Source organism: Hyla sarda, chromosome 3 (genome assembly GCF_029499605.1).
Source record: "Hyla sarda isolate aHylSar1 chromosome 3, aHylSar1.hap1, whole genome shotgun sequence".
Taxonomy (NCBI): domain Eukaryota; kingdom Metazoa; phylum Chordata; class Amphibia; order Anura; family Hylidae; genus Hyla; species Hyla sarda.
Window position 1 is genome coordinate 230553063 of NC_079191.1, and position 27019 is coordinate 230580081.

At 42.3% G+C, this 27019-nt stretch overlaps 1 protein-coding gene across 2 annotated transcripts in view; it reads left to right on the top strand.

The window, feature by feature from the left end:
* Positions 1 to 27019, top strand: part of GRIK2 (glutamate ionotropic receptor kainate type subunit 2) — an 805023-nt gene that overhangs the window by 410297 nt on the left and 367707 nt on the right. For both annotated transcript variants that reach the window (XM_056566198.1, XM_056566197.1), the window contains exons 5-6: positions 6869 to 6922; positions 17814 to 17987. In XM_056566198.1, the coding sequence (XP_056422173.1) occupies positions 6869 to 6922; positions 17814 to 17987 (228 nt within the window). The remainder of the gene's footprint in view (positions 1 to 6868; positions 6923 to 17813; positions 17988 to 27019) is intronic.

Genomic DNA, 27019 nt, shown 5'->3' on the forward strand with positions numbered 1-27019 from the left:
GTAGGACTTTACTTTTTTACATTGCATGAATCCCTCAACATACAAATTACCATCATATGTTTAGGGATCACTAGACATGTGCAGAACCAAAAAATCGGAATTAACGAATGCATTCGTTGTTTTTAACAAATGCATCCGTTTTTTTAACGAATGCATCCGTTTTTTTAACGAATGCATCCGAAAACGAAAATAAATTTTGCGGATGCATCCGAAAACCGAATATGATGAATGCATAGCATTCCGAATATTCACAGAACCGAAAATGTTTAAAAAACTAAAACGAACAAAACGAAAAAAAGGAAATTTTTGGTTCTGCACATGTCTAGAGGAGACCATATAATTGCAGAATGAGACAGACTGTAGCTGGCATCACCATGAGGAGAACATATGTTGGCAGTATGAGACAGCCTGGAGGTGGCATTAGCTGCATCAGGAGTCCTGAAAGTGACCCAGTGACATAGTGTGGTGGTGGGTGTTAATACCAGGACACGGTGACGAAGGTGGGTGAAAAAAGGAGAACTTGGCATCAGATGTATTGCATCAGGCAGGTGGCAGGATCAGAATAGTAGCTGAGGCAGGGAGGCAGAAGAAAGTCTCTTTTTTAAAAATATTGAGGATATGCATTACTTAAAACTTAATTTTTTATAATATGCTTAGGATAAAATATATGGACCCAATTTTTTCTAAATCAAACAAAAGGAAAGGTGTGAAAAAAACACCATGTGCCACCTACATCACTAAGTATTGATATGATGCAAAGACCTCTAAAAGTGGAAGGGAATAATGTATGGTTCATTGTAAAAACCACGGGGGTTAAAAACATCCCCTGTACAGCTCTAATCTCACATTATTAATTCCCTTCTTAGCAAGTGTTACCCTAAAAAGGGCAACCCCACACAGGAACCTCTCTTTATTTCCACCTACAAACACTGAGTTTTTCACATGGTTTTTAGGTAGCAATAGGGATAGGTTCCTGCTTGGGGACGCCCTTTTTAAGACGAGTAACACTTTCCTCAAAAAGGTGGAAGGAAACAATGTATTGTCCATTGTAGCATGTGGGGGTAAAAAATTCCCCTATAAGGCCCTACTCTCAACCAATTATTTCCTTCTTGGCAAGTGTGAAATGGCAGTGTTTGTAGGTGGAAATAGGGAGAAGTTCCTGTGTAGGGCCGCCCTTTTTAAGGTGAGTAAAACTTGCCAAGAAGGGAATTAGTAATGTGAGAGTAGGGCCTTACAGGGGAAGTTTTTACCCCCACAGGTTAAAATAGACCAAACATTGTTCCCTTCCACCTTTCAGAGGTCTTTGCAATCACATCAATACTTGATGGTGTAGGTGGCACATGGTGTTTTTTGCACACCTTTCCTTCTGTTTGATTTCCAAAAAATTTTGGTTACGTATATTTTATCCTAAGAAAAGTTAAGTTTTAGCTAATGCATATCTTTAATACTTACTTGTGGTCTGATGTGGAGGAATGTCTGTAACTGTGGAGCAGCACCTTAAATATGTTTTGCACTATCCATATTTGTGAAGTGTTGGTGTGGCACCATGGTCAATCTACTCTGATGCATCAGGCATTGGTGGTTGGAAATCCTGGCTGATCCATGCCTGATTCATCTTCACAAAGGTCAGTCTCTTTACATTTTTTTGGGGACAGACGAGTTCTCCTTGGGGTTACTATGGCCCCCGCTGCACTAAACACCCGCTCTGATGGCACACTACTGGCCGGGCAGGTCAGCTTTCCAGGGCAAACTCTGCTAGTTGCGGCCCCAAATCAAGTTTGGCTGCCCAGAAGTCCAGCGGATCTTCAAGGTGTGTTGGCATGGTCATTTCAAGGTATGCCACCACCTGCTGGGTTCAGGTCCTGCTTCAGGTCTACCTGTTGCTGAGTTGCTTCACTATGCGGGTGAAGAAAGCTACACATCAGCTGCTGCTGATTGAGCTGGTACTGCTCCTGCCACCCCACCCCTCCCCAGCAGCCATGGGAGTGGAAGGTGAGCACAGAGCCCCCCCCCCCCCCCGAGTCAGACCTGTGAGAGCATGGACGATGGCGCAGATAGGCATCGGCCAGCTGACTACGTAGGATGTCTCTGTAGTAGGTCAGTTTGTCCTCCCTCTCAGTGGGTGTAAAAAAGGCCCCCGTTTTGTGCTCGTAGCGAGGGTCCAATAAGGTGGAGAGCCAGAAGTCATCCTGCTCCCGAATGGTGAAAATGCGGCGGTCACTACGCAAGCAAGCATGCATTGTGCCATTTGTGCAAGTGACACAGAGGCACTTACTGCCTCCATCTCCTTCATACTGCCACGGTGTGTCTGGGTCCTCTGTCTCGCCTTCCTGATAACCGTCTAGCTCCTGTAGCTGCTCCTGCTCCTCCCCTCCTGTCAGATGACTAGAAAAACCATCCATCTCGCAAAACCTAAACTGTGCTCCACTGTGCCCCTCCCCCTCCTCCTCCAGTTCAGCCCCCACAGGGCTCATGTAGCTGCGAGATGTAGGCGCCACATCTCTAGTGCCCTGACCAGCCATCGTTTCCAACACGTGTTGTAGTAAATGAAGCAGTGGAATGACGTTGTTCATCCCATAATCCTGGCGACTAACTAATAAGGTGGCTTCCTCAAAGGGCCTGAGCAAACGTCAGGTGTCACAAGTCCCCCTATCAGCTTGAATCATCAAGAAATCGGTGATGGCTTTTCTCTGTTAGTATAGTTGGTCCAACATATGGAGGGTATCATTCAACATGTGGAAATGTCACAAATCAGACTATGTTGGGGATACAGCTCTGACGCTGCAGCTCAAGGAGGGTGGTCTTTGCGGTGTGCGAGTGGCTGAAGTGCATGCAAAGTTCCTTCCCATTGCTAGGATGTCTTGAAGATGGGGGGGAAAACTTCAGGAACCTCTTGACAACCAGATTGAACACATGTGCCATGCAGGGTGCATGGCTCAGCCTTCCCAGTCTCAGCGCAGACAAGATGTTCTTCCCGTTGTCACTCACCATGGTTCCCATTTCTAGTTTTCATGCAGTAAGCCATGATTCGATTTCTTGATGAATGACTTTTAGCGGTTTGTGACTCCGTTCACCAACGCAACCAATGTGAAGAACAGTGTGACACTGCCGTGCCCTGCACACATGGTATGCTGGAGGGGCACTGATACTTGTCAGTGCAGTGGAGTCTGAGGATACGGTGGAGGATGAGGAGGCAAAGTCGCACACTGTCACAGGATCAACGGCCTGAGAGAGTGGAGGCGGAATCGGCGTGACCTGTCCAAGTTGCTGTTGTGGCTGTGCAGGAACCACATTCACCCAGTGGGCCATAAAGGACATGTATTGTCCCTGACCGTAGTTACAGCTCCACACGTCGGCGCTGCCATGCACTTTTGTACACACCGACAGGCTCAAGGACTGGCCCACCTTCTGTTCCACAAAATTGTGCAGGGCTGGTACTGCCTTCTCCCCTAAGAAATGACGGCTTAGGAATCTTCACCTAAGCTCAACACAAACCATCAGTTCTCTGAAAGGTGCAGAGCCCACGACTTGAAATGTGAGGGACTGCAGCACCAGCAACTTGGACAGAAGCACATTAAGCTTCTGCACCGTTGGATGATTGGGTGCATATTGTTGTATCTTGGACATTGGTTCGCCGATGGATTGCTGGCGGTATGACTGACGAAAAGTAGGAGGAGCAGGAGCATCTGGAGTGACAGAAGGAGGGTATGACACACATCTCTCTTCAGCTGAGGTGATGGAGCCTTGGCTGGCTGAAACAGAGAGCGGCAATCCACTGGGTGATGCAGCAGGCTGGACCACCACATCGGAGCCACGGTTCTCCCAGGCAGCTTTATGGTGCATATGTAGACGCAGGGCCGTGGTTCCAATATTGGGACCCTGGCCATGCTTCACCTTCTGCTGACCATCTTGCATATTGCCAGGTTATCATCTTCCGGATGCTTGATGAAAAACTGCCACACTGCCGAGTAGCTAATTTTCCCACCAACAGTCTGCACTGATTGACTGCTACTGCCGCCGACTCCAGGAACCCCTGTTCCACTACCTCCTGGGAAGTAGGTGGTCTACTCGGGCATGCCGCAAAGCAGGTGGTCTACTCGGGCATGTTTGGCTCCAGACTCTCTGCCACCATGCTGACTGCCAACCATGCTACCACCTTGCTGGCCCAGCTGCTGCCTCACAGGCAACCTGCAACCCTATTCTCCTGATGATGATGAAGCCCCTTCTGCACTCGTCTCCCAAGTGCGATCGCCGTCATCATCATAGAGTTGTGTCTGCACGTCACTGATGTCATCCTCAGGTTCCTCAACAATGTCTGCTTCAGGAGCATGAACGCTCAGAACACCACCTCCCACATCACTCTCCTCATCACTACTTGCCTGCCTAGCGGAGGAAGCGGCGGATGTCTCCTCCACTTCTTGGCTGGGCAGAAGCTGCTGACTGTCATCTAGTATATCGCCCTCATTAAATAGTGGAGCTGAACCCAAAGCATAAGATACTTCTGTTGGGGAGGGAACAGCATAGGACAGAGGCAATGGGAGGACAGAGATTGCTCCCGGGTCATGCCAACTGATGGTTTTGTCTGAGGAACCCGCCTACTGTTGACTGGGGGTGTCAGATGTCACTTGTGATGAAGTGGATGTCCGTTTTTACCAATCAATGACGGCAGATGGGTTGCTAATCAAGACACGGCCTCTCACTGTGACTCCTGCTGCCACTCACCCCTAGTCTGCTGCGACCTCTGCCTGATGAATTCAGATCTCTGCCACTCCTCTGTGCACGTCCTGGCATTTCTCTGCCGGACATACTTAGAATGTATATGAGTGGAGGACTTTGTGTAAGACTTTAACAGGAACAAAATGGTACACCACTTAGATGTACGTATGTGGTATGCACTTATGAGGGGACGACAATGCGCTCCAGTATGCCCAAAACAGAATTTGTCTACAGCACCAGCAGGTGTGCACTTTTGGCTGGCCTTTCACAGTATCTAGGCCCTTAAGACTTTAACAGGAACAAAATGGTACACCACTAAGATGTACGCACAGGTTACACTTAATAGAGGACAATATGCTTTTAGTGCTCTGCTCACCCTAACTGGCTGGCTACTATTAGCTTTTCAGTTGTTCTACACACCAGTGCTGCAGCACACAGTCGCTGTGTAACACAAAATAGCACTTTCTCTTTTAATCTCACTCCCTTCCCTATCAGTGCTTCTAGACTGGATTTGGGCGTGAGGTGAATCGCTGCTGTAAAAAAGCTTTTCTGTGTAACATACTGCTCTCTTTCCCTCTCTCTGCAATAGAACGCTGTAGGGACTGGGAGATGAATCGCTGCTGTAAAAATGCTTTTCTGTGCAACACACATTGCTGTCTGTCCCTCTCTCTCTGTAATACAACGCTGATGTGACTGGCTGCAAGATGGCTGCCGATTATATAGGGCTGTGACATCACAGGGGTGGCTGGCTGCTGATAGGCTGCATGCTGCATGTGATTCAGGGTCATCCTGCCGACCCTTGTTTCCGCCTCCCCAGGATTCCTTGCTCCTTTTCCTCAAATGTGGATCCGCCATTTTAGATGCCCGGACCCTGGAGCCTGGACCGCACTAAATAGAGTTTAATAACGGCGATATTCGCATTCATTATGAAACAAATTTTTCCTGAAATTTGTAACGAATTCGGGTTCATCAAATTCGATTCGCTCATCCCTAATTAGAAGATTCAAATGTAGATGAATTTTCATCCTTTTTTGTATGGCCATATTTGTGTCACATCTTAAGCCATGCCTTTTTGCCATAGCCACACTCCCTTTCCTAGGTCCCAACTATATTGCTGAACTAAGCAGAATAGTGAATAGTCCGGGCATATTTGCAAGAGTGAATCTGCATTTTAGAAAAATAGGACAGGTGCAGAAATATCTGAAACAGATCTACTTTGTGCAAATTCACTTTACAATAGATCATTTTAAGTCAAGAAGATCCAGGAACAAAAGCAAACTAATTTCAAGATGTTCCATATTTTCAAGTACGGACATCATAAAGGGGAGATATATCAAAATCTGTGCAGAGGAAAAGTGTTACAGTTGGCCATGTCAAACAGATCTCTTCTTTTATTATTCATAGGACTTTTTTTTTAATATAGACATGATCTGATTGGTTGCTTTGGGCAATTGGGCTCAACTTTTCCTCTGCACGTTTTTTGATAAAGCTTTCCCCAAAGTGTTTCTTCTTTAAACTAATAAATCAATTTGTACTTTGTTTACATGTTGTGCATATTGTTATTGCTTAGGAAATATAATATTTCTACTTGTTGCATTCTTGCACTTTTCAGCGTTGGTGAAATAAATACATGTCTACAAATTTCATAGACTCGAAATTCATATTTACACTTTGGCATTGCTTAAAATCCCCCAGAATGTTGTAAATATCTAAAAGTATTTACTTACAAAAATACTCAGGCTATTGTGAAAATGTATTGCTTAAATCCTTCCAGGATGCATTATTTATAAGGGTATTAATATTGCAGTAGTCTAGCAGTGAGCAACCTTTCATTTAATTTTATTGTCAGCTAAAAGGAGTTGTCAGTGAGGAAGAAAGTTTTGTTTAAAATGGCTAAATATATTGTTAAGATTCTTTGTCTTGTGCAAAATGTAAACTTAAAAAATAAGATTATTGTTATACTGTAGTACTGTTTACAAATATATTGATATTTATCACTTAAAGTTTCAATACAATAAGCAAAACGTTCTCGGGGTATTATGGCTGTGGGGATTTTGAATTGCCCCAGGGAGTATACGCTACAACATACAATTTCTGCAATCTTTCACCTTTTTTGTTCATTGTGAAAGGAATTATATTCTTTGTTTTACAGGCTTTGGCAATGGGAATGATGACAGAATATTACCATTATATTTTTACAACTCTGGTAAGTAAAAAGATTAAGGCTTTTCATATGGGTTATTTATGCAATATTATGCCAAGCCAATCTGTATGCTCAGCCTTTTGTGTAAATATTGACAAACGGTTTACAATGATCAATAATAACATACTAACTACATACAGGTAAACTAAGTAACATTATTTAGTTACAATAGCTGTTTTTAAGCAGCAGAATATATGCCCTTACTGGCCACTTTATTAGGTATACCTGTTTCATTGCTTGTTAAAAAAAGGGGAAAAAAAAGCTAATCAGTCAATTGCATGGCATCAACTTAATTCATTTAGGCATCTAGATGTGGTCAAGACAACTTTAAAGAGTTAAAACGTGGAGTCAGAATGGGGAAGAAAGAGCATTTAAGTGACTCTGAACGTGTCATGGTTGTTGGCGCCCAATGGGATGGTCTGAGTATTCCAGAAACTGTTGATCTACTCAGATTTTAATGTACAACCATCTCTAAGGTTTACAGAGAATGGTCCAAAAAAGAGAAACTATTCAGTGAGCAATAGTTTTATTGACAAAGATGCCTTGTTGAGGTCAGAGAAGAATGGGCAGACTGGTTTAAGATGACAAAAAAGGCAATAGTAACTCAAATAACTACTTGTTAAAATCAAGGTGTGCAGAATACCATCTCTGATTGTACAACAAGTTGATCCTTAAAACATACGGGCTACAGCAGCAGAAGACCCTCTTGCCAGCCAAGAACAGAAAATCTAAGGTACTATGTGCACATTTTCACAAAAATTGGACGATGGAAGACTAAAGAAGCATAGGCTCAGATATATCAAACTGTGTGAGAGAAAATAGGGAAAACAGCAACCAATCGCAGCTCAGCTAACAAGCTCTGGTAAAGTGAAAGCTGAGCTGTGATTGGTTGCTGTGGGAAAATCCCTCCACTTTTTCTCTCACACAGTTTGATAAATCTGGGCCTTTGTGAGGTTTTATAAGTCTTGTTTCCAGCTACAACATTCAGATTGCAGGGTCAGAATTTGGCATAAACAACATAAAAGCATAAATCCATCCTGCCTTGTGTCAATGGTTCAGGCTGGTGATGGCGTAATGGTGTGGGGGACATTTTCTTGGCACCCTTTGGGCCCCTTAGAACTAACTGAGTGTAGTTTAAACACAACAGCCTATGGGAGTATTGTTGCTGGCCATGTCCCGCTCTTTATGACCACAGTGTACCCATCTTTTGATGGCTATGTTCAGCAGGGTAATACATACAGTCACAAAGCTCATATCATCTCAAACTGGATAACTTAACATGATGATGAGTACTCTGTACTCCAGTAGCCTCCACAGTCACCAAATCTTAATCAAACAGAACACCTTTGGAATGTGGTGGAACTGAAAATTTGTATCATCCAAGTGCAGCCAACAAATCTACAGAAACTGTGTGATGCCATCATGTTCATATGGATCAAAATCTCTAAGGAATGTTTTGAGCACGTTGTAGGAAGTATCCCACAAACAGTGAAGGACATTATTAAGGCAAACGGGGGTTCAGCCTGGTACTAGCAAGGTATACCTAATAAAGTTGCCTGTTATCATATATTAGAGTTTGTACATGTTTGGGGGCCCAGAGCAATCCCATATAGTAATGCTTGGAACCAGAATCAGGATGCATTATACCTGATGACTCTGCAGTGTTCTGCTAACACAAATAGGGCATGGTGTCAGACCTAGGAGCATAGCACCAGGATTAATAACTTGCGGGTTTGAAAAGCACTGCAGTCAATGGTTTTTGATGTGGTGCAACCAGGCTTGAGGGAAACTATGACAAATAGGAATACACACTTAACGGGGTACTCCACCCCTAGATATTTTATCCCCTATCCACAGGATAGGGGATAAGAGGTCTGATCACGGGGGTCCCGCCGCTGGGGACCCCCGTGATCTTGGCTGCAGCATCCCAGACTGAAAAAAGATAAGATGGTACCCCAGTGATACACATACATTTTAAAAGGGAACAGAATGGCAAAAATAAATAAACTCACCTGCCTTATTAGGCAGACTTAAGATTCACCACACAACCTTCCTAGTATGCAGCTTGTAGTAAAAGCTATACTTTACAGACCCTCAGCAATTCCCACCCTCTGATCCCTTTTAGGTAACTGTCTATGCAGTTTACAGTTTACATAAAGCAGAGAGCGTTATGTTATATGATTCTAGTAGGTCCATTGCCTGGAGTCTCACATTATCTATACTTCTTATGGCTTTTTTATGTGTCCTTTTGTATGTATTCTCAATGAACAGCCAATAAATGTATTTGCAATAAGGAGAGGTAATTCAAATGACAACCATAGAAAGGTTCTTAATAAACCAAAGTGAAATATTTGAACTATATCTGACCACTTGGCCCTGTAGATGAAATAAAGCCATGCGGAAATATGGTATTAACAGTCTTCAGAAAACCATGCAACAAACCAATAAATATTTTATTTGAAAGTACATTTGACTGAAACCATATTCATGAATTCATTACGGTTAAGCTTTTCCAAATGCACACCACATCAAAGCTGTATGATAATGAAAGAACACTTGAATGGCTTGGAATTATTTTCCAGATGGTGGCATGTTATTTAAGACATTTCTTATATGATTATCCACTACCAAGGTTATGTATAGTCATTTTAAAGCCTAAGGTAACTTTTCATGCTAAAATTTACTATAAACTAAAAATGTTGACACTATAATGGATTTGCATAAAAAAAAAATACTTTATATTCTTTCTCATGGTAACCTAGTTTTTTTTTTTTTTTTTTAGAAGGGATGTATACAGAAGAGGGGCCCCATGATAATAATACAAATGAGGATTCCCTTGTAGTGATTTCATGTAGTGACCCTTTCACTCTTTTTACCTTTTCATTATTAAAATAATCTCTGGAACATTTCCCACCTGACTGTGATTGTGTATAAGATAAACACTGTACAGGTCGAGACAAATGGTTTTCAAGATAGGTCAAAGTTAAAGGGGTACTCCGGCGCTAAGACATCTTATCCCGAGGGTCCCTCCGCTGAACGATCACAGGGGTCCCCAGCAGCGGATAGGGTTTAAGATGTCTTAGTGCTGGAGTACCCCTTTAAAACAAGATAGGTCAAGTGTTAGGGGTAATGGGACAATATGGGCAATATGCTAACTGGGTGCTGGGAAGCTGTAGAAGGGAAGCCAACAAGCATTGTTAGGGTACGGTACATTGGTGCTCAGCTATGGTGATCAGCCACAAATATCTATAAATATAGACACTATTTTAACAAAAATAGACCTACACTGTATACCATGCCTATAGCAAACAATCAGTTTTCATGCTTTAAACTGCTCTAGAAAAATTAAGGTTCAGCAAATATGGTTGCTCTAAGCTACAAAGCTATTTTGTTTTGTTAGACACTTTTGATAAATTAAGCCCTTAATATTTCTTGCACTTCCCTACACATTCAGATGCTTTGGGTATTTTTTAAATGGCACTTTATTTTTATTTTTTTATTACCACCAGCACCACTAGTGTCACGATGCCGGCTGGCAGGTAGTGGACCCTCTGTGCCAGAGAGGGATTGGCGTGGACCGTGCTAGTGGACCGGTTCTAAGCCACTACTGGTTTTCACCAGAGCCCGCCGCAAAGCGGGATGGTCTTGCTGCGGCGGTAGTGACCAGGTCGTATCCACTAGCAACGGCTCACCTCTCTGGCTGCTGAAGATAGGCGCGGTACAAGGGAGTAGGCAGAAGCAAGGTCGGACGTAGCAGAAGGTCGGGGCAGGCAGCAAGGATCGTAGTCAGGGGCAACGGCAGAAGGTCTGGAAACACTGGCAAGGGACACACAAGGAACGCTTTCACTGGCACTAAGGCAACAAGATCCGGCAAGGGAGTGCAAGGGAAGTGAGGTAATATAGGGAGTGCACAGGTGATAACTCTAATTGGAACCACTGCGCCAATCAGCGGCGCAGTGGCCCTTTAAATCGCAGAGACCCGGCGCGCGCGCGCCCTAGGGAGCGGGGCCGCGCGCGCCGGGACAGAACAGACGGGGAGCGAGTCAGGTAGGAGAGCCGGGGTGCGCATCGCGAGCGGGCGCTACCCGCATCGCGAATCGCATCCCGGCTAGCAGCAGGATCGCAGCGCCCCGGGTCAGAGGACGTGACCGGGGCGCTGCAGCGGAGGAGGTGAAGCGAGCGCTCCGGGGAGGAGCGGGAACCCGGAGCGCTCGGCGTAACAGTACCCCCCCCCTTGGGTCTCCCCCTCTTCTTGGAGCCTGAGAACCTGAGGAGCAGACTTTTGTCAAGGATGTTGTCCTCAGGTTCCCAGGATCTCTCTTCAGGACCACAACCCTCCCAGTCTACTAAAAAAAAATTTTTTCCTCTGACCTTTTTGGCAGCCAAAATCTCCTTGACCGAGAAGACGTCCGAGGAGCCGGAAACAGGAGTGGGAGGAACAGATTTGGGAGAAAAACGGTTGAGGATGAGTGGTTTGAGAAGAGAGACGTGAAAGGCATTAGGGATACGAAGAGAAGGAGGAAGAAGAAGTTTATAAGAGACAGGATTAATTTGACACAGAATTTTGAAAGGACCAAGATAGCGTGGTCCCAACTTGTAGCTAGGGACACGGAAGCGGACATATTTAGCGGAGAGCCATACCTTGTCTCCAGGGGAAAAAACGGGGGGAGCTCTTCTTTTCTTATCCGCGAACCTCTTCATGCGTGAAGAAGCCTGTAAGAGAGAATTTTGGGTCTCTCTCCATATAATGGAAAGGTCACGAGAAATTTCATCCACAGCGGGCAGACCAGAGGGCAAGGGGGTAGGGAGGGGGGGAAGAGGGTGACGGCCGTACACCACGAAAAATGGGGATTTGGAGGAAGATTCAGAGACCCTGAAGTTATACGAGAATTCGGCCCATGGAAGGAGATCTGCCCAGTCATCCTGGCGGGAGGAAACAAAATGTCGCAAATAATCACCCAGGATCTGGTTAATTCTTTCTACTTGTCCATTGGACTGGGGATGATATGCAGAGGAAAAATTTAATTTAATCTTGAGTTGTTTACAGAGAGCTCTCCAGAATTTAGACACGAATTGGACCCCTCTATCCGAGACAATCTGCGTAGGCAACCCGTGAAGACGAAAAATGTGTACAAAAAATTGTTTAGCCAACTGAGGCGCAGAAGGAAGACCAGGAAGAGGAATGAAATGTGCCATTTTGGAGAATCGATCAACGACCACCCAAATAACGGTGTTGCCACGGGAAGGGGGTAAGTCAGTAATAAAATCCATACCAATCAGAGACCAAGGCTGTTCGGGGACAGGCAGAGGATGAAGAAAACCAGCGGGCTTCTGGCGAGGAGTCTTATCCCGGGCACAGATAGTGCAGGCTCGCACAAAGTCCCCAACATCCGTCTCCAGAGTTGGCCACCAATAGAAGCGGGAGATGAGTTGCACAGATTTCTTGATGCCCGCATGACCTGCGAGATGGGAGGAGTGACCCCATTTGAGGATTCCGAGGCGTTGGCGTGGAGAAACAAAGGTCTTTCCTGGAGGAGTCTGTCTGATGGAGGCAGGAGAAGTGGAGATCAGGCAGTCAGGTGGAATGATGTGTTGCGGAGGGAGATCAACTTCTGAGGCATCCGAGGAACGAGAGAGAGCATCGGCTCTAATGTTCTTATCGGCAGGACGAAAGTGAATCTCAAAATTAAATCGGGCAAAGAACAGAGACCACCGGGCCTGGCGAGGATTCAGCCGTTGGGCCGACTGGAGGTAGGAGAGGTTCTTGTGGTCGGTGTAGATAATAACAGGAAATCTTGATCCCTCCAGCAGATGCCTCCATTCCTCAAGTGCTAATTTAATGGCTAGAAGTTCTCGATCCCCGATGGAGTAGTTCCTCTCCGCTGGAGAGAAGGTCCTAGAGAAAAAACCACAAGTGACAGCATGCCCGGAAGGATTTTTTTGTAGAAGAACAGCTCCAGCTCCTACTGAGGAGGCATCAACCTCCAATAGGAAGGGTTTGGAAGGGTCAGGTCTGGAGAGCACGGGAGCCGAAGAAAAGGCAGACTTGAGTTGTTTAAAGGAGTCTTCTGCTTGAGGAGGCCAGGACTTGGGATCAGCATTTTTCTTGGTTAAAGCCACGATAGGAGCCACAATGGTAGAAAAATGTGGAATAAATTGCCTGTAATAATTGGCGAACCCCAAAAAGCGTTGGATAGCACGGAGTCCGGAGGGGCGTGGCCAATTTAAGACGGCAGAGAGTTTGTCTGGATCCATCTGTAGTCCCTGGCCAGAGACCAAATATCCTAGAAAAGGAAGAGATTGGCATTCAAACAGACATTTCTCAATTTTGGCATAGAGTTGGTTGTCACGAAGTCTCTGAAGAACCATACGGACATGCCGGCGGTGTTCCTCTAGATTGGCAGAAAAAATTAGGATATCGTCCAGATATACCACAACACAGGAGTATAATAGATCACGAAAAATTTCATTGACAAAGTCTTGGAAGACGGCAGGGGCATTGCACAGTCCAAAGGGCATGACCAGATACTCAAAGTGTCCATCTCTGGTGTTAAATGCCGTTTTCCACTCGTCCCCCTCTCTGATGCGGATGAGGTTATAGGCGCCTCTTAAGTCCAATTTAGTGAAGATGTGGGCACCTTGGAGGCGATCAAAGAGTTCAGAGATGAGGGGTAAGGGGTAGCGGTTCTTAACCGTGATTTTATTAAGACCGCGGTAGTCAATGCAAGGACGTAGGGAGCCATCTTTTTTGGAGACAAAGAAAAATCCGGCTCCGGCAGGAGAGGAGGATTTACGGATAAAGCCCCTTTTTAGATTCTCCTGGACGTATTCGGACATGGCAAGAGTCTCTGGGGCAGAGAGAGGATAAATTCTGCCCCGGGGTGGAGTAGTACCCGGGAGGAGGTCGATAGGGCAATCATAAGGCCTGTGAGGAGGTAGAGTCTCAGCTTGTTTTTTGCAGAAAACATCCGCGAAGTCCATATAGGCCTTGGGGAGACCGGTTACTGGAGGAACCACAGAGTTACGGCAAGGGTTACTGGGAACCGGTTTTAGACAGTTCTTGGAACAAGAGGACCCCCAACTCTTGATCTCCCCAGTGGACCAATCCAGGGTTGGGGAATGAAGTTGAAGCCAGGGAAGTCCAAGGAGAATCTCCGAGGTGCAATTGGGGAGGACCAAAAGTTCAATCCTCTCATGATGAGATCCGATGCTCATAAGAAGGGGCTCCGTGCGGAAACGTATGGTACAGTCCAATCTTTCATTATTTACACAATTGATGTAGAGGGGTCTGGCGAGACTGGTCACTGGGATGTTGAACCTGTTGACGAGAGAGGCCAAAATAAAATTTCCTGCAGAACCAGAGTCCAAGAAGGCCAGTGTAGAGAAGGAGAAGGCAGAAGCAGACATCCGCACAGGCACAGTAAGACGTGGAGAAGCAGAGTAGACATCAAGGACTGTCTCACCTTTGTGCGGAGTCAGCGTACGTCTTTCCAGGCGGGGAGGACGGATAGGACAATCCCTCAGGAAGTGTTCGGTACTAGCACAGTACAGGCAGAGGTTCTCCATACGGCGTCGTGTCCTCTCTTGAGGTGTCAGGCGAGACCGGTCGACCTGCATAGCCTCCACGGCGGGAGGCACAGGAACAGATTGCAGGGGACCAGAGGAGAGAGGAGCCGAGGAGACGAAACGCCTCGTGCGAACAGAGTCCATATCTTGGCGGAGTTCCTGACGCCTTTCAGAAAAACGCATGTCAATGCGAGTGGCTAGGTGAATAAGTTCATGTAGATTAGCAGGAATTTCTCGTGCGGCCAGAACATCTTTAATGTTGCTGGATAGGCCTTTTTTGAAGGTCGCGCAGAGGGCCTCATTATTCCAGGACAATTCTGAAGCAAGTGTACGGAATTGTACGGCATACTCGCCAACGGAAGAATTACCCTGGACCAGGTTCAACAGGGCAGTCTCAGCAGAAGAGGCTCGGGCAGGTTCCTCAAAGACACTTCGGATTTCCGAGAAGAAGGAGTGTACTGAGGCAGTGACGGGGTCATTGCGGTCCCAGAGCGGTGTGGCCCATGACAGGGCTTTTCCGGACAGAAGACTGACTACGAAAGCCACCTTAGACCTTTCAGTGGGAAACAGGTCCGACATCATCTCCAGATGCAGGGAACATTGGGAAAGGAAGCCACGGCAAAACTTAGAGTCCCCATCAAACTTATCCGGCAAGGATAAGCGTATCCCAGGAGCGGCCACTCGCTGCGGAGGAGGTGCAGGAGCTGGCGGAGGAGATGACTGCTGAAGCTGTGGTAGCAACTGTTGTAGCATAACGGTCAGTTGAGACAGCTGTTGGCCTTGTTGCGCAATCTGTTGTGACTGCTGGGCGACCACCGTGGTGAGGTCAGCGACAACTGGCAGAGGAACTTCAGCGGGATCCATGGCCGGATCTACTGTCACGATGCCGGCTGGCAGGTAGTGGACCCTCTGTGCCAGAGAGGGATTGGCGTGGACCGTGCTAGTGGACCGGTTCTAAGCCACTACTGGTTTTCACCAGAGCCCGCCGCAAAGCGGGATGGTCTTGCTGCGGCGGTAGTGACCAGGTCGTATCCACTAGCAACGGCTCACCTCTCTGGCTGCTGAAGATAGGCGCGGTACAAGGGAGTAGGCAGAAGCAAGGTCGGACGTAGCAGAAGGTCGGGGCAGGCAGCAAGGATCGTAGTCAGGGGCAACGGCAGAAGGTCTGGAAACACTGGCAAGGGACACACAAGGAACGCTTTCACTGGCACTAAGGCAACAAGATCCGGCAAGGGAGTGCAAGGGAAGTGAGGTAATATAGGGAGTGCACAGGTGATAACTCTAATTGGAACCACTGCGCCAATCAGCGGCGCAGTGGCCCTTTAAATCGCAGAGACCCGGCGCGCGCGCGCCCTAGGGAGCGGGGCCGCGCGCGCCGGGACAGAACAGACGGGGAGCGAGTCAGGTAGGAGAGCCGGGGTGCGCATCGCGAGCGGGCGCTACCCGCATCGCGAATCGCATCCCGGCTAGCAGCAGGATCGCAGCGCCCCGGGTCAGAGGACGTGACCGGGGCGCTGCAGCGGAGGAGGTGAAGCGAGCGCTCCGGGGAGGAGCGGGAACCCGGAGCGCTCGGCGTAACAACTAGAAGTGTTATATGAAACATATTTTCATTATTTAATCTATTGGTAGCTCAGAAGCAATGGCTTAAGTTATGTTTTGCATCACATTTTTCTATATTCTGCAAAAAAAAAATTTCTGCTAGGACTTAATTTATCCAAAGTGTCTGAGTATCTCTTGTACTCACCTACGCATTCAAAATGTTTTGGCTTTATTTTTAAATGACACTTTATTTTTGTATTACCACCAACATTACTAGAATTGTTCTGTGAAACATATTTCCATTGTTACATCTAGAAATAGATTAGAAACAATAACTGAAATGATTTTTTACATCACATTTTTCTATTTTCTTTTCCTTCTCAGTATTTTTTGCACTTTCTGAGATTTTGCCACTTTGTTCTTACCTTACAGCTACCACAGTGACAACTGGATTTGATGCAATATGAGTTGTCATGTTTGAAGTAGCTTCTCTAATGACAACTTAAGACAATCTGTCATTTTTTCAGCATGTATCGGTTATAATAAAGTTTCAGTCTGTGTTCAGTTGCTGAGAAGCTAATTCAAAAGTGACAACCCATATGGTGGTAGATCCTGTTGTCACTTTCTACAAATGGTTGCCACAACTGAAGAGAAAGAAATGAAAAAAGGCAACATCACTGTAAATTAAAAAAAGTATATAATATATGGTGATATTTGGCTATTATACTATGAGTACCAGCTCAGAAACTATATTATCTATGCATTGGCATGAAACTTTTTAAACTATTTAAGCCTATACAGTCATGGCCGTAAATGTTGGAACCCCTGAAATTTTTCCAGAAAATGAAGTATTTCTCACAGTAACACATGTTTTGCTATACACATATTTATTCCCTTTGTGTGTATTTGGCTTACCCAAGTTCATTTTGGCAAAATGTAGTCTTGCTTTTTTTATGTGTCAGCAGTGGGTTTCTCCTGGGTCTCCTGCCATAGCATTTCATTTCATTTAAATGATGACGGATAGTTTGCCCTGACACCGATGCTCCCTCAGCCTGCAGGACAGCTTGAATATCTTTGGAACTTGTTTGGGGCTGCTTATCCACCAACTGGACTGTCCTGCGTTGATACCTTTCATCAATTTTTCTCTTCTGTCCACGCCAAGGGAGATTAGCTACAGTGCCATGGGATGCAAACTTCTTGATAATGTTGTGCACAGTGGACAGAGGCAAATCGAGATCTCTGGAGATGGACTTGTAGTATTGATATTATTGATATGTTTCCACAATTTTGGTTCTCAAGTCCTCCTTCTATTGTCCATGCTTAGTGTGGCACACACAGACACACAATGCAAAGACTAAGTGAACTTCTCTCTTTTTTTATCTGATTTCAGGTGTTATTTTTATATTGCCCACACCTGTTACTCTCTCCAGAGGAGTTTAAAGTAGCATCACATGCATGAAACAATCTTATTTTTCCACAATTTTGAAAGGGTGCCAATAATTTTGTCCAGCCCATTTTTGGAGTTTGGTGTGACATTATGTCCAATTTGCTTTTTTTCCTCCCTTTTTTTTGGTATAGTTACAATACACACAAAGGGAATAAACATGTGTACAGCAAAACATGTGTTACTGCAATCCTTTTTTGTGAGAAATACTTTCTTTTCTTGAAAAATTTCAGGAATGCCAACATTGTCAGTAATTTTCAGCACCTTCAGAATGTGATGTATCAATGGTAAAACATATGATTTATGCAGTATTGTTTCTGTATTATTTATTTATTGCTCTTTTAGGACCTGTTTGCATTGGATGTTGAGCCATATCGGTATAGCGGTGTTAACATGACCGGATTTCGAATACTGAACATAGAAAACAGCCAAGTAGTCTCTATAATTGAAAAGTGGTCCATGGAAAGATTGCAGGCACCCCCTAAGCCAGACTCTGGTTTACTGGATGGGTTTATGACGGTAAGAGGTTTGCATTCATAGTAATTGAATTTGTGTGACTAATGAGCTACATTCTTAGAAATGTATTTCTAAAATATAAGTGTAAAACATTATTATCAATATCCTGACAACTTAAATGTATGTGCTCTTAAAAAGATATTCTAAGAATATAAAATTTTTATTAAATATGTCCATAGGAAAAGTTGTCTAAGGCTCACACATGTTCACACAGTATAAAATGAAAGCAAAAATATGGCCGTAAAATAGGAATAAAATGTGTCCGAATTTTTTATGCAATAATATGCACAATGTGTCTGAGCTGACATTTCTCAAGACTTTAGTTCTAATCATACCAATAACTCTTTTTGCATTTTGAACATGGTGTGACAGGTGCATAATGTATTTTTAAAGAAAATGGTACAAGATATCTATAAATTCAGATTAAAGGAATCTGTCAGCTGCAATTTACATTCCAAACTGCTGTTAGATAGCTGTAAGGGCTGTCTATAACATAAAAAAGTGTCAAAGAGGCATTCTAAAGCCCCTGAAGGGCTGAGGGCTAGAAAGCCTCTTTACCCGTTGCATACCTGTCCCTTACGTCCTGTGGCTAAAAACAGCCTTTCTGGCACTTGAGCTTTGAGCAGGATATAAGGCTTATAGACTCCCTTTGAATGCTGGTTCTTTTTTTACTGCATTGGGAGACATTAACTAAAAGTACTACCTGCCCAGAAAACCTTTTTAAGATATGTGACCTACAGTGTTTTAAATAAATTGGCTATGTAAATCAATGAATTCATGAGTATGATCTATTTGATTTATTTGCATGTTACAGTAGGAAAAAATGGAATTAAGATATACATATGTAAGCAAAATTGCAGAAACAAAAGAGTCACAAATTTGTGATCAAAGCATAAATTTAGCCAATAATAATAAAAAAGCTGCAAAACACAATCATGTTGTGTTCTATTATATTGTTATGTATATTAAGTTTATACAATATACAGCTTGCTGTTCTAGTATTTCTGTTAAATGAAGCAAGAATAATTTTGAGGAATGTGAAAATATGCATATGCTAACAATCTTTTTTCCTGCTAGAAAATATAGGAAGCTCAGCAAAGATCTTAACGATTGAGGGAAAAAAATTACCTATTATTGCTATTGGTACACACTCATTTGTCATTTTATAGCTCCATAGTGCTTACACATAATGCCTTTACTTTAGCTGAATAAATAAATAGAAAAAGGGAATTGGATTCATGGATGGGCTCACAAGGATCAGTTAACTCATTTAATTGGTCCCTAAAGCTGCAGTCAGAGTTTAAACATTTATCAAGACAACACTGAACTATTGCTCCACTTTCTAAAATGTGTATGTGCAGGTTGATGATACGAACAAGTGACCGAGATAATTGGTGTAATTTCAAACGGCACTGTCAACAGTCTTTTCCCCCCTTTGTAATTGCATGTAATGCTGGTTCTTTGCGTTGTTTAGCTATCAACATGAGAATAAAGGTTGTATTTGTGATGATACAGACTGCTTTTTTTCAAATCTACAAATTAACTTTAATAGCTTTTGTCAATAGAAAATGTAGCGACTGGATGTACAGGCCACAAATTTTATCATATTTTATAGCATTTAATACATTGCAGATTTTGATTAATACATTTAACACAGCTATTCATTAACATTACAACATTTTCTTTTCACTTGAATACATTTAATTTGTTATAAATATGTATTTTAACTTTTTATTACGGACTGCCGTACATGTATGAAAGCTGGATTCTCACAGTCGGTGAGGATCTATCATCCTTTCCTAGTTGACGGGTGCCATCGTTGACTGTCAATGACCAACATCAGTGATCAAGCTGATATTGATAATTTTGCCTCTAAAATGTTGGTATTATTAGTCATCACAGCATTAAAAAGGGAAATAGGTTAATGGGGTACCAAATATGGGTATTTGGTTCATTGAAACTGGATGTAATGTGTAAGGCTGGGTATGAATGAATGAAAGGGAGGTTATATTTATCAATACCTGAGCAGAGTAAAGGTTGCCCAGTTGCCCATAGCAACCAATCAGATTGCTTCTTTAATTTTTCAAAGGCATTGTTAAAAATGAAAGAAACAATCTGATTGGTTGCTATGGGCAACTCAGAAACGTTTCCTCTGGACAGGTTTTGATAAATCTCCCCCATAGGGGGAGATTTATCAATACCTGTGCAAAGGAAAAGTTGTCCAGTTGCTCATAGCAACCAATCAGATTGCTTCTTTCATTTTGCAGAGGCCTTGTGAAAAATGGAAGAAGCAATCTGATTGGTTGCTATGGGCAACTCAGCAGCTTTTCCAGGAGAGTAGATTTTAACCACAACACTGTAACACTCTGTCCCACCACAGGACTCAAACCACCAGCGGTCTCCCATCCACTGTACTGCCAAGACCATTCTGCTTATCTTACAGTTTTACATACCATGAGATCCTCATAGACCCCAATGGGCCTATTGGTTTCAACAGGCAAAAAAACACAGAGTTAATGCACTAGCCCATTAGTTCCATGTAAAGAAGGGAGGGCTTAATATTCGCGTATATGCGCATATACACATCCAATTTCGCATATGCACATACATTTTCGCATATGCGCATAAAAAAATGAATATAACGAATATGCGAATTTCGGTAATATATGACGAATATTTGTCCATATATTCGCGAAATATCGCATATTCGAATATGGCCTATGCTGCCCATCACTAGTCACAATTTAGGGGCCACTGAAATGCTGCAGATAAACATGCTGCCATGCAAGGGTCACCGTAGGGTGTACTAAGTACAATGTTGGACCTTATGTAAGGGAGGAGGTATACAGGTGTTTCCTTTCATAAATTAACTTAACTGTATACAATGGCCCTGATTTACTAAGAGTGGAGTGTAATTTTTTTTGTGGGTTTTCACCTCTTCATGACTCTAGTCTTGGCCTTCATGACCCAGTCTGTTTTTTCAAATCTGACATGTGTCTCTTTAAGCGGTAATAACTTTGAACTGCTTTTACCTGGCAAAGTGATTCAGAGATTTTTTTTTGAGACATATTGTGGTAAATTTTTGTTGATACATGAAGCGATTTTTGTGGAAAAACTCTAAAATATTGAGAAAAATTGGAAACATTTTTATTTCTATATGTTTGAAACTCTCTACTTGTAAGAGAAATAGGCATGCCAAATAAATGTAGTTATTAATTCACATCCACAACATGTCTACTTTGTGGTGGCATCATTTGTTAAACATTCTTTAACTTTTTTACGACATTAGAAGGCTTATATTATTATGAGCATTTTTTAAAAATTTTCTACAAAAGTAAAAAAATCTACTATTTTGGGGGGAACAATAAAATTTTGAATATATGGGGGAGATTTATCAAAACCTGTCCAGAGGAAAAATTGCTGAGTTGCCCATAGCAACCAATCAGCTTGCTTCTTTCCTTTTTGAGAAGGCCTCTGCAAAATGAAAGAAGCAATCTGATTGATTACTATGGTCAACTTAGCAATTTTTCCGTTGAACAGGTTTTGATAAATCTCCATATATATATATATACATATATATATATATATATATATATATATATATATATATATATATATAAAAGCTATTTTCTTTTTGAATTTGTTTTTGGTCTGACCACAGTGCTCTCTACTGACACCTCTGTACATTTTTGGAACTGTCCAGAGTGGGAGAAAATCCCCATAGCAAACCTCTCCTTCTCTGCACAGTTCCTGACATGGACAGAGGTGTCAGCAGAGAGCACTGTGGTCATACAGAAAGTAAATTCAAAAAGAAAAGAACTTCCTCTGTAGTATACAGTAGCTGATAAGTACTGGAAGGATTAAGATTTTTAAATAGAAGTAATTTACAAATCTGTTTAACTTTCTGGCACCAATTGATTTAAAAAGAAACATTTTCCATACATTCTTAACTATACTATACATTCTTTTATTGAACGCATTCTTTCACTTTTATTCTTATTATCAGGTAATAACCATGCTGGGCCATCATATCTCATACATTTTTGCTCTCAGAGGGCACATGGACTTTCCCCAAACACATGTATGATTGTTAGGGGCAGCTCTCCGGACATCCATCCTGGCCATGAGCACTCCCCCTCCTTTGTTCCTCGTTCGGGACGCGCCCACACGCATGTCCCGGGCATTGCTTGGGGCAATGTTCTGGCCATTCCGTCCGGCTGTGAGAATTCCCCATCTTGTGCCCCCAGCGGCTCCAAGACTCGCTATGCAGTATGTGCCTGCATCCGAGTCCCGAGCGTCCACTCACCTCCTTACAATGATATTTATTCATAAAGCATCAGCATATAACATTTTACACTGAGATTTGTTTTAAGGCAACTACATTTTATGCATGGAAGGGCTTTTAGCACCAATGACAATATTTATGTAATGGCCTCTAGAACAACTATATAATCAAAACTTTCATTGGTACAAAAAAAAAACATAAAAATTCTAATTCTCACTTTATTAATGTAATTAAAAATACTAATTTGTTACGACTAAAGATGCAGGCCAGACAATAATCTTTAATATTGTTATCAGACACTTACAAAAATACTTACTGCAGCATAAAAAGTTCGACTCTCATGTGAAGTTAAAAAATAAAGTATTTAGGCCATGAATTCTGCTGCAGAAATGTACTCTGCTTTCAAGCCTCATCCTCTTATATACCTATTAATCTTGGAAGCTGTAGTGTGCCTGAAGTCAAAGCTTTGTATGCATAATTAGTATGACCTAACAAGTGCTACAGATTCATTAGCATAAAGTTTTCCTTACTAATTGCTTTTTGCCATCATTTGATTTAGTTATCTGCTTTCATCATATGTGGATTAGGGTACAGTTGTTCTATTTTAAGCAATAATCCTATACTTTGATGTTCCCATTAGAGCAAGGTGCAATTAAACATTACTTTTCATGCCTAGATTCTCTAAAGTAGAAATTGGAACTTCAGAATCCGTTTATGATATTGCAGTCAATATAAGAAAAATATATCATTTTACAACAAAACGCATAAATAACTAGATATGGAAGGATTTATACTCTAGATTTTTCAAAAATAAAGGCACATTCACTCTTTTTAACTATTAAATATATTAAAGATTCTTGGAACTGTATAGCAGATGCTTATTTTAGCAGTGGCGCAAACCACTCATAATATTTAAATTATAATAAATAATAAAAAAAGTTAATATTAAAAAATATTAAAAAAAGTTAATATTAAAAAAACAAAAAATAACCTTCCAAAAACGTGCTTCACTTGCTTTTCTTTCAGGTCGACAAAAAAGTGTCATTCCTTTCTGCACGTAAAAAATTCTCAAAAAAATTTATTCAACTGAGAATGAACCCATATCATATTAAATCAACAAGACAGTGTGGAAGATGAAAACCAGATAACATATAAAGTTATGTATTCTCTATATCAGTATATACACACACACACACACAATTTTTTGAGTAACAGTTATGGAGAAATGTAATTGTTAAGATTAAATTTTAAAGTTAAAGACTTGGAAAAGAATAATTCACTAAGGTTGCCAACAGACTTTTTGTCTATAGGGATACTATAAGAAGTTTAACAAAACAGCTAAGGAAAATTGAGACAGTTTTCTACGGCAACCAATAGGATTTTACCTTTTTTATTGAAAAAATAAATCAGACATCTGGTTGGCTGAAACTTGCAGTTAGAATAAAAAAAAAAAAAAAGAACACACAAAAGGAATACCCACCTTAAACCCAAAGAGGAACACAAATAGACCAAGATATCATTAAAAAATTTACTACAAATCTTTCCTAAATTCAACCCGCCACTAACAGGTAAGTATAAAGCATAACTTTATTTAATATCAATAATAAATAGGTATCTAACTAAACAAAGACCACAGAAAAGATTAAAATGATCCAAGATCCACCATAACTGTAATGCTGTTGTTTGGAAACTACCAGCGTACCATGTGCCTTGGGTCTTACCTGCGCCGTGCGACATTCTGGGTGCCATGTTCATATTGTATTTCCTGGACTTCATGCTCTGATGTTTCTGCCATTGCTGCAGTTTTCCCTCTGTCCTCTAGGGGCTGGCTATGACTTATATGGCCAGTGTGCACTCCCTATTAGATTCCCAGCCAATTCGTGCCAGGCACCACCTATATAATGAGGACATACCTGATGTTCTGTGCTGCTTTTGTCTGTCGTCATTGCTAGGCCTCTGCCTGATCTGTCTGCTGTTTCTGATCCGTTGCCTGTCTATTGGTCTTTGTCTGCACCTTGTAAAGAAACACCATTATCAGCATTGCTGCATCTGGCGCTATCTTTAAGGGTCAATTTAGCCCCATTCTGCCTGCTTGGCCAGCTGCCACTTGTGGCACAGTGGGTCCACACCCGTGGGGCGTGACAATAACCATGACTTAGACATTCAATATTTACAGAAATGTATAATACTAATATCTTCTGTATAGGAATGGTAGTGGGGTATTTTCTTGTATTCTGTACCACACCTAGATGGTACAGATGGTATAGATAGAGGATATAGAAGTTGTTGGATTCTAGATTGTTGACAAATAAATGTATCTAAATGTATATGCCCCAATATATTATAATATAGATAAGATATAGAATATCACAGGTGTTATCTGATACTGTACAATGTTTGTATACACCTTCAATTAAATATACAGATAGTATGCAGTGTTTCAAAGATGTTATATATTAACCCCTTAAGGACACAGCCCATTTTTACCTTAACCCCTTAAGGACCCAGCCATTTTACACCTTAGGACCAGAGCGTTTTTTGAACATCTGACCACGGTCACTTTAAACATTAATAACTCTGGAATGCTTTTACATATCATTCTGATTCTGAGAATGTTTTTTAGTGACATATTCTACTTTAACATAGTGGTAATTTTTTGTGGTAAATTGCATCCTTTCTTGGTGAAAAATTCCAAAATTTGATGAAAAAATTGAAAATTTAGCATCTTTCTAACTTTGAAGCTCTCTGCTTGTAAGAAAAATGGATATTCCAAATAAATTTTATTTTTATTCACAAATACAATATGTCTACTTTATGTTTGCATCATAAAATTTATGAGTTTTTGCTTTTGGAAGACATCAGAGGGCTTCAAAGTTCAGCAGCAATTTTCAAATTTTTCAAACTCACTATTTTTCAGGGACCAGTTCAGTTTTGAAGTGGATTTGAAAGGTCTTCATATTAGAAATACCCCACAAATGACCCCATTATAAAAACTGCACCCTTCAAAGTATTCAAAATGACATTCAGTAAGTGTTTTAACCCTTTAGGTGTTTCACAGGAATAGCAGCAAAGTGAAGGAGAAAATTCTAAATCTTCAAAATTTTTACTGGTATTTGAAACCCAATTTCTCTCGAGTAAGCACATACCTCATATGTCTATGTAAATTGTTTGGCGGGGGCAGTAGAGGGCTCAGAAGGGAAGGAGCGACAAATGGTTTTTTGGGGGGCATGTCACCTTTAGGAAGCCCCTATGGTGCCAGAACAGCAAAAAACAAAACAAATGGCATACCATTTTGGAAACTAGACCCCTCGGAGGAACATAACAAGGGGTAAAGTGAACCTTAATACCCCACAGGTGATTCACGACTTTTGCATATGTAAAAAAAAAAAAAAATTACCTAAAATGCTTAGTTTCCCAAAAAATTTACATTTTTAAAAAGGGTAATAGCAGAAAATAACTCCCAAAATTTGAAGCCCAATTTCTCCCGGAAAAAACCCCATATGGGGGTGAAAAGTGCTCTGCTGGCGCACTACAGGTCTCAGAAGAGAAGGAGTCACATTTGGCTTTTTGAAAGCAAATTTTGCTCTGGGGGCATGCCACATTTAGGAAGCCCCTATGGTGCCAGAACAGCAAAAAAACACATGGCATTCTGTGTTGGAAACAGGACCCCTTGGGGAACGTAACAAGGGGTAAAGTGAACCTTAATACCCCACAAGTGTTTCACGACTTTTGCATATGTAAAAAAAAATTTTTTTTACCTAAAATGCTTGTTTTCCCAAAAATGTTACATTTTTAAAAAGGGTAATAGCAGAAAATACCCCCCAAAATTTTAAGCCCAATTTCTCCCGATTCAGAAAACACGCCATATGGGGGTGAAAAGTGCTCTGCTGGTGCACTACAGGTCTCAGAAGAGGAGTAGACACATTTGGCTTTTTGAAAGCAAATTTTGCTCTGGGGGCATGCCACATTTAGGAAGCCCCTATGGTGCCAGAACAGCAAAAAAAAAAAAAAAAAAAAAAAACACATGGCATACCATTTTGGAAACTAGACCCCTCGGGTAATGTAACAAGGGGTAAAGTGAACCTTAATACCCCACAGGTGTTTCACGACTTTTGCATATGTAAAAAAAAAAAAAAAATGTTTACATTTTTAAAAAGGGTAAAAGCAGAAAATACCCCCCAAAATTTGTAACACAATTTCTGTACTGCGATACCCATATGTGACCCTAAACTGTTGCCTTGAAATAAGACAGGGCTCAAAAGTGAGAGCGCCATGCACATTTGAGGCCTAAATTAGGGACTTGCATAGGGGTGGACATAGGGGTATTCTACGCCAGTGATTCCCAAACAGGGTGCCTCCAGCTGTTGTAAAACTCCCAGCATGCCTGGACAGTCAGTGGCTGTCTGGCAATACTGGGAGTAGTTGTTTTGCAACAGCTGGAGGCTCCGTTTTGGAAACAGTGGTGTACCAGACGTTTTTCATTTTTATTGGGGAGGGGAGGGGGGCTGTGTAGGGGTATGTGTATATTTAGTGTTTTTTTTACTTTTTATTTTATTTTGTGTAGTGTAGTGTAGTGTTTTTAGGGTACAGTCACACGGGAGGGGGTTCAAAGTAGTTTCTCGCTGGCAATTTGAGCAGCGGCAGAAAATTTGCCGCAGCTCAAACTTGCAGCCGGATACTTACTGTAAACCTCCGCCCATGTGAGTGTACCCTGTACATTCACATTGGGGGGGGGGGGGGGACGGGACAT